Source organism: Ascidiella aspersa, chromosome 7, assembly GCF_963924565.1.
Source record: "Ascidiella aspersa chromosome 7, kaAscAspe10.2, whole genome shotgun sequence".
In the NCBI taxonomy this organism is placed as follows: Eukaryota; Metazoa; Chordata; class Ascidiacea; order Phlebobranchia; family Ascidiidae; genus Ascidiella; species Ascidiella aspersa.
Window position 1 is genome coordinate 30,086,403 of NC_139453.1, and position 14,060 is coordinate 30,100,462.

The 14,060-nt window shown below is 35.9% G+C and overlaps 1 protein-coding gene across 1 annotated transcript; it reads left to right on the forward strand.

The window, feature by feature from the left end:
* The first annotated feature begins 82 nt into the window (after positions 1-82).
* LOC146138894 (cathepsin L-like proteinase) lies at positions 83-7,104 on the forward strand. The gene is made up of 10 exons (XM_083394726.1): positions 83-137; positions 893-1,032; positions 2,085-2,204; positions 2,887-3,021; positions 3,947-4,066; positions 4,996-5,115; positions 5,330-5,503; positions 5,628-5,787; positions 6,202-6,313; positions 6,996-7,104. Exons 1-10 carry the CDS (start codon positions 83-85, stop codon positions 7,102-7,104), a joined length of 1,245 nt encoding a protein of 414 aa, XP_083250852.1.
* The last annotated feature ends 6,956 nt before the right edge of the window (positions 7,105-14,060 follow it).

A 14,060-nucleotide genomic window follows, 5' to 3' on the forward strand; every position in this document is an offset into this window, starting at 1 on the left:
TTTAACAACAGTTGTAACACTTCCTGGCGCCAGCGTACAGCAGTGTTCCTGTTTTATGCAAGTTTTAAGCCAAGCAGTAATCATGGCAACACAGCAATCAAGCAGCATTACATGGGAGTCATGGAAACAGGAATATGGTATTTAGCTGACAAAACAAAAAATGAAGTATATTACGTTTACTTCATATTTTAAAAGGATTTGGAATGAAGTTAATAACAGCAGATTAAACGATGTTCTGCTCCCAAAAGTTGTATCGTCATGTTTGTAGTTCTTTCTTTGTTGTATACTCTAAATTCATAATTGAATGTATGTGCAGCGCTTATAAACCAATCTACTATGTGCCAAACTATGTAGTATAAAATCTACAATGTGCCAGGCTATGTAGTATAAAATCTACTATGTTCCAGGCGCTTTCAGGTGGTCAAAGTTTCGAGCAAAGTTATATCAAACCAGCAGAAATCATGACGTTTGTTTTGACAAAATACACGATCTGTTTAATCCTCTTTCACAACAGTTAAACTAAAGCAGCAGACTCGGTCTATATATGTTTTTTTAAAAGCCCTGCCTGTTTTGTTTACGTATGCAATTCTACCTTCAAGTGACACAAGATATTTTGCGCTATGTTGCTGGCATTGCGAATTCACAAGCTTTTACCTCGTCTTGAAAGAGGCGCACGTATTTTGCAATCTGTCCGTTGCATTGAACAAAAACCATAATTTACGCGCTGTGTGTGCTATTTATTCTTTTTGGGGGTAGAGGGCGGGTTAGACAAGAAACAGCCGATCAAAAAAACTCTTTAGCCCGCTACCCCACAGAATAGCCAATCTTGGCTCAAGTGACAGGCTATAATATTTACACAGCTTTTCGTAAAATAATTCATTCCTTTCGTCAGGAAAGAGCTACTCGAAAGAAGAAGATGCAGAGAAGAAGCGAGTGTGGGAAGCAACTCTTGCTAAAGTGACAGCTCACAACCTAAAGTACGACCAGGGTCTGGTTTCCTATCAACTTGGGATGAACAAGTTTGCTGTAGAGGTAAATGGAGCAATAAATCTGTGTTTTACGCTATAATTTCGACACATCGACTATCTATGTACTAAATTTAACAAATCAAGCCCTAAGTTAGGACCCAAACAAACTTGCTAAAGTTAGTTATGACTGAAGAGTCAAAGGCTGAAATATTGTATGGAATTCTTTAGGCAAAAATACAAGACATTTTATAAAAAAATAGTTAAAAAAGCAATTTTTCGTTTAAAGCAGAATGAACTTTGTTTATACAGCAGAATGAACATGTTTAAATTTGCATTATAACATGTTTTTATTTGTTGCAGTAATATATGTTCGTTTGGCATAAACCTAATTGTTGACGCATATGTACAGTGGCGTAGACAGCCGAAAAATGTTTTTTTAGGGGGGCAAAAAGTTTAAACTTTTTTGGTTTAGCTTTTGCATTGTATGAGCTGCATATCGAACACAAATAAATATGCTAGCAGACCGTTTCGAGCAGCAACTGATTGAGTTTTAACGCAATACTTAAAAACCATTCAAAGAGCAAAAACAAATATGTAAACAGTAGTAAAACTACATTAATAAGGATAGCAAACGTAGGTAATAATAACTACATCGTTTGTGACGTAACAGTGCATGACAATTCAGGTGTGGCATGCCTGTGATCGACTGTTGTGGTACTGCTCCTAAATGGTAGAAAACAAATTATTCAGAGTACAATATTTATAATTTTTTTTGAGGGGGCCTTGCCCCTGTGAAAAATATAGGTATATATTCTTTTGTTTCCGAAAACGGTAGTCTTCGTATGTAAGGAAAAAGATAAAAGTCCAAGATAAAGAATAAACCAAGGACAGAACTTAGTGAACCGAAAATAAGTTTGTTTGGATGTTATACCATAAATATATTTCGCTGCTAAAATCATCATCAGTATCTTAATTGGAATGAATCTGTACAAGATATGTACAATGCCGTTCATGTATCTGCTTATAGAAACATGAACTAGAACGGCAGCATGCTGTTGTGCACAAAAGTATCAAAATTATATTTAAACAAAAGTTTTTTATGTAAACTTTTATTAGGATCCGCCGCTGGAGACTCGTCCATCTCAAGAAAAACAATCTGCATTTAATCTAGGTCTAGGACGAACAACAAGTAAAGTTCTTCCACAAGCATTTCCAGCCCGAAGCATACCAATCAGAGTAAATTCATGAGCTGAAAATTTATTATTACGTCGGGGTCACCAATAATGCGTTGGCAAGCTTTATTCCAGGTGCGCCTATTCAAAAAGACCAAACTAGAACCGGCGAGAAAAGGCATACATAATGTTTCGATATATCCGGGTCGGTGTAGTGTCCTTACATTTTATCTAACTATTTTTGTCAAAGCGGGATTCAAAAAAACGATTGTAGCAATCACACCGTAAATATAGTAGAATTTTACTCTTTTTGAAGCGCAAAGTACTCTCAGGGCAAGCCCATTGTAGCACGCCAAACACCAGAAGACTTTGAGTGAACTGTTGGTTTAACTATTTTAAGCGAGATATTTTGGCGAGGTTGTGCGATGTGAAGTGATGCCGCTTTTCAAAAATGGCAAATCTCAATAAAAAAAATACCTTTAAAAGTAATCCTGCTCACTTTTTTGACACTTTTTTGTCTGTTTGGCTAAAAATAAATCTCTTTTTACTGTTAGGGTCATTCGTGCAACATGCTTAATTTCCCGTTTTCCACTATGTATCTTTTAACGAACAGAACGTCAGAGAGACCGATTTATCACAAATAGTTGTCGACATTGTCGTTTAAATAAACATTCTTATTAGACTCCCACCCACTTGGGCGAGAGAATAAAGTGTTTATAGTTTCCATTGACAAATGCTCTGTTCAGCGTGAAGCTCGTATTGACCTTCCTGGCGTGGTTGATTTGCGTCCACCACCACGAGTAATCGACTACCGCACTAAGGGCATGGTTACATCTGTAAAGAACCAGAATCCTCACAAAACCTGCTACGCGTTTGCAGCCGTAAGTGGAAATAAAACCTACAGGACTGCTTCGAAACAATAACATGAAGAATTAAGCATCGTATCAACATAAAATAGTTCAGGCCCATTGTAGCACGCCAAACACCAGAAGACTTTGAGTGAACTGTTGGTTTAACTATTTTAAGCAAGATGTTTTGGCGAGGTTGTGCGATGTGAAGTGATGCCGCTTTTCAAAAATGGCAAATCTCAATAAAAAAAATACCTTTTAAAAGTAATCCTGCTCGCTTTTTTGACACTTTTTTAGCTGTTTGGTTAAAAATAATTCTCTTTTTACTGTTAGGGTCATTCGTGCAACATGCTTAATTTTCCGTTTTCCACTATTTATCTTTTAACGAAAAGAGACCGATTTTGTCACAAATCGTTGTTGTAAAGAAATGGTGTCGACATTGTCGTTTAAATAAACATTCTTATTATACTCCCACCCACATGGGCGGGAGAATAACGAAGTGTATATAGTTTCCATTGACAACTGCTCTGTCCAGCCTGAAGCTCGTAATTGCCATGGTGCGCATGTTTTGCGTTCACCATCACCAGTAATCGACCACCGCACTAAAGGCATGGTTGGGGAAGTCTGGTAACCATATGCTTTACTAAACTCAACAACATAGTATATGTATTATTTTGTTTCCGTATGTAAGGAAAACTATAACAGCACAAAATAAAGAATAAGCCAAGAAAAGAACTTCGTCAACCGAAAATCAGTTTGTTTGAATGTTATACCATAAATATATTTCGCTGCTAAAATCATCATAAGTATCTTAATTGGAATGAATCTGTACAAGATATGTACAATGCCGTTCATGTATCTGCTTATAGAAACATGAACTAGAACGGCAGCATGCTGTTGTGCACAAAAGTATCAAAATTATATTTGAACAAAAGTTTTTTATGTAAACTTTTATTAGGATCCGCCGCTGGAGACTCGTCCACCTCAAGAAAAACAATCTGCATTTAATCTAGGTCTAGGACGAACAACAAGTAAAGTTCTTCCACAAGCATTTCCAGTCCGAAGCATACCAATCAGAGTAAGTTCATGAGCTGAAAATTTATAATCACGTCGGGGTCACCAATAATGCGTTGGCAAGCTTTATTCCAGGTGCGCCTATTCAAAAAGATCAAACTAGAACCGGCGAGAAAGGGCATACATAACGTTTCGATTTATCCGGGTCGGTGTAGTGTCGTTACATTTTATCTAACTATTTTTGTATAATTTTTACTCTATTTGGGAGGGCATGGGACTCTCAGGCAGACTTGGACAACTAGATAATTCTAGTTTTCTAATTCATTGAATTAGAGCAAAATACGGCTTATTCTAATCTAATCTAATTTATGAATTGCTTGTTTGCTCTAATTCTAGTTCTAATGTAGTTCGGATTTTTCCAAAACTGCTACTTTGTCAAACGGCATTTTTAGTCACTCAGTTGAAACACAGAATTTCAATTAAAACTCTTTGGTTGGAACGAGTTGTAGGTAATTTTTACATTCTAAAAAGCATAAAAAGGCTGAAAAATTATCACACACATATTTACCCTTCACATTTCTGAAAAATAAATTGCGATTAAATTAAATTGGTTGTAAATAATTAAATGTGATTCTAGATCAAATTCTAGTTGAAATTTGTTTTTTTAGGAATTCGGTAATTCAAATTTTAATCTAATTTAGAAAAACTAAAATGCTCTGTAATTCTAATCTAATTTTAAAAAGCTAAAATAAATCTAGTTGTCCAAGTCTGCTCTCAGGGCAAGCCCATTGCAGCACGCCAGACAACAGTAAGGCTTTGAGTGAACTGTTGTGTTAACTATTTTAAGCCGAGCTGTTTTGGCGAGGTTGTGCGATCAGAAGTGAAAAAGTGCTTTCTAAAACAAATCCTTCTCGTTTATGTCTTTTTTTTGCCTGTTTGGGTCAAAATATTTCTCTGTTGAACTTTTAACCATTGACCAAGTGCTTTACGCAGGCGAGGGCGTTTCCTGATGATTTGCGTCCACCACCACCAGGAATCGACTACCGCACTAAGGACATGGTTACATCTGTAAAGAACCAGAATCCTCACAAAACCTGCTACGCGTTTGCAGCCGTAAGTAAAAATGGAACAAATACGACTGTTTTGGACAATAACATGAAGAAGCAAGCATCGTTACAACATAAAATAGTTCTTCACGCAAGGCAACGATTAGCATGTGAAATCAATGTGATCCTAACAGAAGTTTTGAAAAACGACCGACGTACTTAAAGTCCCAACTAGTGACTGAAAATAACAGTCCCAGCAAATGCAATTCATATTCTTTCAGGCCGGTGTTCTTGAAGCTCAACACGCAAAAGTAAATGAGAAACTTGTGGATCTGAGCGTTCAGCAGCTTATTGATTGCTCTGATAATATTCCGGGGGAAGGGAATGTAGGAAATTGCTTCGAATATGCAAAGAGAGGATTAGCTACCCAGCACAACTATCCGTACAATGGAAAGGTATACGTTAATTGTGTGATACTTCACCGTTCGAGTAAACGTTCTACCAAAACGCTTAAAACACCAGTAAAACGAGATTTTATTGAACAAGCAAAAATAGGAAACAAAATGGTATTTTTTTTAGAAAGAATCGTGTCAAACAGACAAGCACGTTGAGGTTAAAGTGAAGGATCATTGGCAAATCTACAATGAAACTCAGATGGGGACGATCGTTGAGTACTTTTGTCCAGTTGCTGTTGGTGTTAACATACCCGAAGACTTTAAATTGCTGGACAATGCAACAAGTAAGTACACATAACTTGGTATAATCTAAAGCAGAGCTTCCCAACCATTTTCAGTCCGCGGCCCACTTTTCATGCAAGTTTTAATTGTACGACCCGCAATGAGATATGATTGTAACATAAAACGTACATCTTTACTACTGGCGTACTTACTTAAATAGGTCACAACACATCTAATTGTTACGTATTTGCGATATTGTTGCATATTTGTTGCACAAATATTGCTTAATGCAACATTTTCCCGATCTAATAAAAAACTGTAACATTCAGAAATGCTTGGCGACACACTGGTTGGGAAGCACCGATCTAAAAAATGATAACATTTTCAAGTTTTACAGCTTAGTGTGGTTCAGAGCTTATTTTAAACAATTCCTTGAATGAGGCAACATCTAGTTGTAATGCAAAATTATTTATTAGAGGCAGATGTGTACGACAATGCTTGTCCAAACACAGAAAACTGGCATTGTGTGCTGGTTGTTGGATACGGAACCACAGAAAGTGGGGTAAAATACTGGATCATCAAGAACAGGTGGAATAGAAATATTTTAAATCCTACCTTATAAGCAAAAAACATTTTACAGTAAAACAACTAACCTGCGGCGAGGTTCGAACTGACTACCTACGGTAATACCGGTCTACTAGAAAAGCAAAAAGCGACTTCAGAAAGGGCTAACGCTAAAGAACACAGAGTTTGTTTACCTATATGTGTATGTTTTCAATTATATACGCAGAAAACAAACAGCACACTTTCTTTGCAATTAATATTTGTTGTACAAATTTTCGGCGCCCCACAACGTGTAAACACACTTGTGTATATGGTCTATCTATTTATTTAATGAACATAATAAACAACAATGAAAGCTTCTCTGAGCCTGTGCAGCTCAGATGGTTGAGCGATGGTATGGCCGCTGGTAGTTAGTTCGAACCTCACCATAGGTTATAGTTTTACATACAGGATACAGCAGGCAACTGTGCTATGGTTGTTTCTCGACTTGCTTCCTTGTGAGCCTGTGTAAGTTCAGTTGGTAAAGCGACGTTACCGGCAGTATGACCGGGATCGTGAGTTCGAACCTCACCACAGGCTAGTTGTTGTTCTAGCCTGCTTTACTTGCATCATTGATCGGCATACTGTAAATCCACGATAGCTTACGGTGAAATAAATAATAATACGATATTTCAGGGAGTAATGCCAGTTGTATATCTTTCCACAGTTGGGGAGTGGATTGGGGAGACCAAGGTTACATAAAGATGAAAAGAGGAGTCAACCTTCGTGAAATTGGAAACCATGGCTGTTACGCAAGTGTGCAAAGAAACAACTAACAGTGTGCAATTTTTCAGGCAATGTTTAGATTTCCAAGAAAAAAAGAGCAACATACATTTATTATCGATTTCCCTAAATGTTACTAAATGTTTCCCCAAAATCTTTGTTACTAATCCAGAAATCTAATACCAACATACCAATACTATAATGCACATGTTTAAAGTACAATGCTATGTTTCTTAAAATACCAGTTATTAGCTGTAACATAGAAGGTATTGCTTGCACAGGCGCTCGTCCCCATTATTCAAAATTAGTAAATTGAGAACCGATAGATATGTTTTTCTTATTAACCCTATTTTGTCTTTTTAAATTTAATTAATAACTTTATACTTTTACTTTTTGGTTTGAACATCATGCTTACAGTTCCTAAAACAATTACATATTTATTTAGATCAGTTATTCCCCACCTTTTATGCTTTGTGGTCTCCTTTGAAAAGCTCTCGATGCTCGTGGCCCCCCTGCTTATAAAAATACCTATCATTGTCTTTTTCCTAAAATGTTACTAAATGTTACAGACTTTTCTTTCCACTAAAGCATTGTATACAACGTTTGGCGAATTTGTTTTTGTTATGAATGAATTTTAATTTTTCTCTGATGACGCAAAAAACACAAAAACTTTTTTTACAAACTTTTACTCTTGCACAATCTTACTGAACTATTTTGTCAATTCTATGTATTAGAAATTCGTGATTTCGCAATTTTAATCGTAGTTCACTTTCAGCTGTTTAGAGGTTTACTAATTGGCAACAATATGCGTGTGGAATATTCAACAGGTTGAATTTATTTTTAATTGTAATCTACATTTTTATTTTTTACGTGTCCCAACCGATTCACTGAATGTGGTGTATTACATTACTACACGGTTGCGGATTTTTTTTCTAAAACATTCGAAAAGGATGTTAAAGACTGTTTATAAAATCAGATATAACTTAAAATCATTTCCTAAAATGAAAGAAACTAATGAACTAATGATGGCTATTCATAAGGTGTAATATATATTTCTGTAAAATTTTAAGACATGATTTTATGTTTTATACCTGTTTTCATAAACAATCTTAACATTATTGATACGAAAGCAAGAATCTTTCTCTTACATTTTATTGTCTGCGGGAGATTGTTTACTTCCGAAAGTGTTTTAGCTTAAAATTCGAGAAGGTCGTTAGCACAAAGTCGACATGGTTTGAAAAACAGAAAATTCAAGACATTCGCAGAGTAAATAAATAACACAAAGGGCAACATTTTCCCGTTTAACATTAGTTGTATGTATTATTGTACAAAAGCATTAGGGTTTCCAAATACATTAACAAAATTAGTTTAAACGTCATAGTGATTATTTAACTTTAAAATTATAGTTTTTGACGAACCAGTCAACTCAACTCGATTTAAACCTCAAATCAGCGAAATGAAACATTTAAGAGTTTCTAACAGCGGTCAGCGACCAAACGTTAAGTAATGATTAACCTCAGCAGAACCACTTGGCCATTGGGTTAACTAGCTCACGGTTAATAAAAATATTAAAGCCAAAATATTCCATAAAATCACCTTTTCGCAGTTTACAGACCTTTCAGCAATACCTCATGTCATCATCAGTATGTCAATTCTAGTGAAGATAAAAGCGATAAAACTAAGCTCAATATTGCGGTTCAGTTCGTCAATTCACAGACAGCAGTATTCGCTTGAACAACAGCGAAGGTAACTGAGTCTGGAATGTTGAGTATTTAGTTAAAAGTAGAGAAAACAAAAGGTGGAAGCAAGGATTTTGTGTTGGCCGGTATAATTAGCTCTGGATCATGTATTGGTTCCGATAATCTAAAACTTTAGTTTTATTTTTAAGCAAAACAATATTGTACAACTTACTTTTGGCTAAAGACAGCGAAGATATCTTTCCACACTTGTTTTCTTCTTAGTCCATCTTCAAACATCGAAATAATCCATGTTCAGGGAATCTGAAATTTTATTAGTAATTTTGTAACTCCAGGTTCACTTTATTCATAATCTATTTACAACAAGAAACTTAAAATGTGTTTTTGTTCAAACCCATAAACAAATATCCTAGTGGTACGGACTCGTCTTTAATGCCGCATTTACATGGCATACCAGCAAAAGGCATACAAAGTTATTTTAAATAATCAAAGATAAACATGCACGGCATACCAGCAAAAGTTGATTTTGGCTAAATTTAGTGAAGATTTATTTTCACAGTTGTCTTTTTAAGCAGTGTTCAACACAAAAAGCTCAAATCATCCGGGGTTTCAAACGAATCCGGAATTTAATCAGTGATTTAGTAAATCCAGGTGCACTCACGGTATATACTTTTTACAAAGATACACTAAATAAATTTTAATACATTTAACCGGCAACAAATGATATAATGGCTAAGAATATTTTTTTGTGCTGCGTATATGTGTTCCCAGCAAAGTTTTGCGCTCAATTTTAATTTTGTCGATTTGGTTTTTACAATAAATGTTTTTACGACTTTCTAATAAAAAAAAGTTTATCTCAGTTGAATTTTTAGGAGTAACCTTGGGTTAAGTATTATGAAAAGTTAAATAGATTAATTACCGACTGCGCCTGACACCTGGCGACAAAAAATACACAAATTTCCACGTAATGTCGCTATTGAGCAACAAGTTGCCAAATAATGCTTTAATTGTTCAATAAATTTCGAAGGTTAAAAAGTTATAAATAGCAGGTATATGAACAAATATTCGGTAAATGCTAACACATAAAATGGTAATCATGTATTTAGTGTTTTAAAACACTAAGGCTTAAACAACATAGTCGCGTTGAAAGCCTTAAGAAAATACATCCGATCTGGCAACTTACGGTGCTTTCTTTTAACTGTTCATGTTGTTCTTACACATTCTTTCAAAATTAAAAACTTCACTGAAGTGCAAAAGAAAAGCTTTAAACGTTAACAGACAGTTCAACTGTTGAGAAGTGAAACTACCAAGTTCTTCAAGGTAACCATGAATCCCAGTTACACTAGATGTGTGAATACAAGCAATTTAAAACTGTGCGCCAAATTGACTTGCAACTTTGTAATCAGCAAAGCTAAGGATGCTTGGGGCATAATCAGGATAATTGGCACAACTTGCTTTTAAGCAATCACAGCTTGACAACTTAAAGTTGACTTTGGCGTCTTGTTGTTCAAGGCAGTTGTGCTTTGTCATCAATATTTTGATTCCGTTTTGCGCAACAACAAAATAAATTGTCGCATGGTTGATTTAATTATTGTTAGTAGTCCTTAAATGTATTGCGTCCATCGGCGGTTCTTGAGATTTTTCAAGTAAAAAATTAAACGTTTCTAAAGGCATTATTTCTAACGTACCGAAAACACAGCAATCTACTGAGCTGAACTGTATCTAAGATTAAACGTAATTCATTTAATTGATTAAGAGTGTAGTTTAACATAAGAGAATATTCAACTTTGGATCTTAATTAAAGTTACACACGTCAAGTTTCCATTACTAAAGATCAAGCATCATATTACATTACTTTTTGACGTCCTCAAGCTTATTAAGGAATATAGACTTCATGGGGGCTGATTTACAGCAAGGGCTTTTCCATTTTTGGTTTTTAGATATTTTCAGCTCTAGTGAAAGCTGAAAATATAAATTAGTGTTTACTTGAAGTGCGGCCCTCCTGTAAGCATTACATTTCCTAACTGGTCCTCGTATTAAAAAGGTTGCCCACCCCTCATTTACAGGTTAGCGGCATTCTTGGTATTTTTTTTATTGGCTAGGTTAAAGTATTACAAAAACTATTTGTTGTATAACGATTTCTACTTTCTGCCCAGTTTTTTCGTATCAGGTTTCTGTGAACAAAGAAATCAGCCGTAGATAACACAAAACGTGCCACCATCATTTTACGTCCATATCAACACCTTGAAGTCAAACCCTGCTATTCATTTACAGCGCAAAGGCAAGTCGGCTGCTATAGAGGTTATTATATGGGCCGAAAATTTATTTTCGGGACATATCTTGTTTTTGCCCGAAAATGTTTCAGACCGATTTTTGTCCGGAGCTTTATAGAAAAAGTATACATCGTAGAACTTTCAAATTTTCAGACATGGCGTAGAGTGGTATGAAGGTGCAATGTCGAGGTTTATGACGCTGCACCCCCAGGGGCCTTTGCTTGGGGGACAAAAACCTGAAATATTGCGTTTTAGCTCTCTTTAGCTAGCGACTGCCATCTAGCAGCAGAAAAACTTCCATACAGAATTCGTTCATATTCGCTTGCTTTGTCCAGCTCGTGAAGTGACGAAGCGACTTGACGCCTGCTGCGCTTTATTGTCCCGCGTAAGACTTTCATTGTGCCGCGTCCAAAACTGGGCGCGTGCGACTTTTTTTGCATTTTAAAAAGAGGCTTCTCTTTAGTAAATTTACTTAATGCTTTTAAAAAACAACATATTTTACCGCCGCGAATTTAAATGCGAAATCTGGTGGCAATATACACCTCTCTCTCTTTGCACCTGTTTCGCATGTTACCAATCCAACATATCAACACCAGGCCTACACAACTTAAAATTGTGTGTTGATATGTTGGAATGAAGCACATACGAAACAGGTGCAAATAGCAGATATTCTCCGAATACGTTTTTACATATTTTTAATACACAAAGAGGTAAGGCCGTGAATAAACTTTCACCCACCGTGCAATTAACGCAGGGAAGCATTGCGAGTAGGGATGTTCAAAGCAGAATATCGGCGACACATTTATAATGCTTGCTTCAAAAGCGGAGTCAGCGTTTTTTCGGACGACCATTTACTTCGCGATAAGCTTCGCCTGATAATCAAGTGGCAATAGGGTGTATTTACCTCCGCAAATTTAAATGCGAAATCTTGAGGCAGTGTACGCCTCTCTGTTAGCACCTGTTGTGCATGGTGCTCCAACCAACATACCAACATCAGGCCTAAACAACTAGCAAAACTTTCGATTTAATAGTTTGCGTATTAGGCATATAATAGTGTTTTTCATATTGTTTGAAACTACAGATTTTAAGCCTGTTTTAACACTGCAAATTTAAATGCGAATCCTGGAGGCAGTGTACACATCTCTGTTTGTAATTGTTGAACCATTCAAACATATCAACACCAGGCCTAAACAAATATAATTATACAAGGGCCGCAACAACAAAAACCTTAAGTTTAACGCATTCTTAACGACGACGTTACAAAGCTACGTCATAACATGGCGTCATAAATAAATAAATCTTGCGTTTATTGGATTTAAATTGACAAAACTTTCAATATAAAACGTGGCTTATTAGGCACATAAACGTGTTTGGATATTGCTCAAAACTACAGATTTAAACTCTGTTTCAACAGTGATTGCTCAGACCAAGGCATGGTAAAAATGTACCCAGTAAAAGTTGGAAAAAGTATAGCAAACCATAGACGTTAAATCATTTAGAGAGAATGAAAATATTGGCTTTTTAAACATGCTAGCTGACCAAAATGTAATAACATGGCCGTAAGCATTATCTACGTAAATTTTTATTGATCAAATATATGTTTCGATCATTTCCCAAAATCTACGCCATATTTGAACCCCTTTCGCTTCAAAGCCATAAGTTATTATATTATTATACACAACTTATAATTGTGTGTTGATATGTTGGATTGGAGTAACATACAGAACAGGTGCAAATAGCAAATATTCTCCAAATACGATTTTTCCAATATTCTCCAAATCGTATTTCATCGTATTGTCGCGGTAATACACAAAGAGGTAAGGCCGTGAATAAAGTTTCACCCACCGTACAATTAACGGAGGGAAGCATTGCGAGTAGAGATGTTCAAAGCAGAATATCGGCGACTCATTTATAATGCTTGCTTTCAATGCGGCGTTAGCTTTTTTTCGGGCGACCAATTACTTCGCGATAAGCTTCGCCTAATAATTAAGTGTCAATAGGGTGTATTTACCGCCGCAAGTTTAAATGCGAAATCTTGAGGCAGTCTACGCCTCTCTGTTAGCACCTGTCGTGCATCTTGCTCCAACTAGCATACCAACATCAGGCCTAAACATCTAGCAAAACTTTCGATTTAATAGTTTGCGTATTGAGAACATAATAGTGTTTTTCATATTGTTTGAAACTACAGATTTAAAGCCTGTTTGAACAGTGATTGCTCGGACCAAGCCATGGTAAAAAATTACCGAGTAAAAGTTTGCAAAAGTATAGCAAACCATAGGCGTTAAACCATTTTTAGTATTTAAGAGAATGATAATATTTGATTTTCAAACACGTAAGCTGGTCAAAAACTTATAAAATGGCCATACGCATTATCTGCGTAAATTCTATTTATCAAATATATGTTTCGATCATTCCCCAAATTCTACGCCACATTTGAACCCCTTTTGCATCAAAGGCATATTTTAAGTGGGGAAGTTTTCGGCCCATATCTGTTTTTGCTTGCAGAAACAAGTTAAGGAAAATGAAAAAAAAATAGATATAATATAAAGTACACAATACAAAATATTAAAAAAAATAAAAATAAAAAAAAATAAAAGTAAAACTAGACAGGGTGTGCGGTTTTTGTATATTTTGCTAGGGGGTTATAGCGCGGTTCTACTATATTATACCAGGGGGGGTATAGCGCAGTTCCACTATACTTTACCAGGGTGATTCCTTGGTTATTCTATATTCTTTCAACGGGTCTTATTTGTCAGTGTCCATATACTCCCAATGTTGTGCTTCCAGTTTCGGTGCTTTAGCAGGCAAAAGCGGATGTGGCCCGAAGTTGCGTGTTATAGGTTGGACATGGTGCACTTTTACAAGATTGATTGCCAGTGGTCTTAATATAAATTTGGCTGCGAAGCAAACCTATAACTTGTCTTCATAATTGAAAAATATTTGACAATTTTTTCTTGCACCCCTATACGCCTCTAATTGGGGACAAAAATCAATAGTGTGATGTGTTCGATTTAGTTCTTTACAGCTATCTACTCTAAT

What these genes read in the sequence shown, in the direction of transcription:
- LOC146138894 (XM_083394726.1), top strand. Translation starts at nt 83, where the DNA reads ATGGCAACACAGCAATCAAGCAGCATTACATGGGAGTCATGGAAACAG. An exon ending in TGAACAAGTTTGCTGTAGAG is followed by an intron (nt 1,033 to 2,084) that starts GTAAATGGAGCA and finishes AACTTTTATTAG; the next exon opens with GATCCGCCGCTGGAGACTCG. An exon ending in ATTGCTGGACAATGCAACAA is followed by an intron (nt 5,788 to 6,201) that starts GTAAGTACACAT and finishes ATTATTTATTAG; the next exon opens with AGGCAGATGTGTACGACAAT.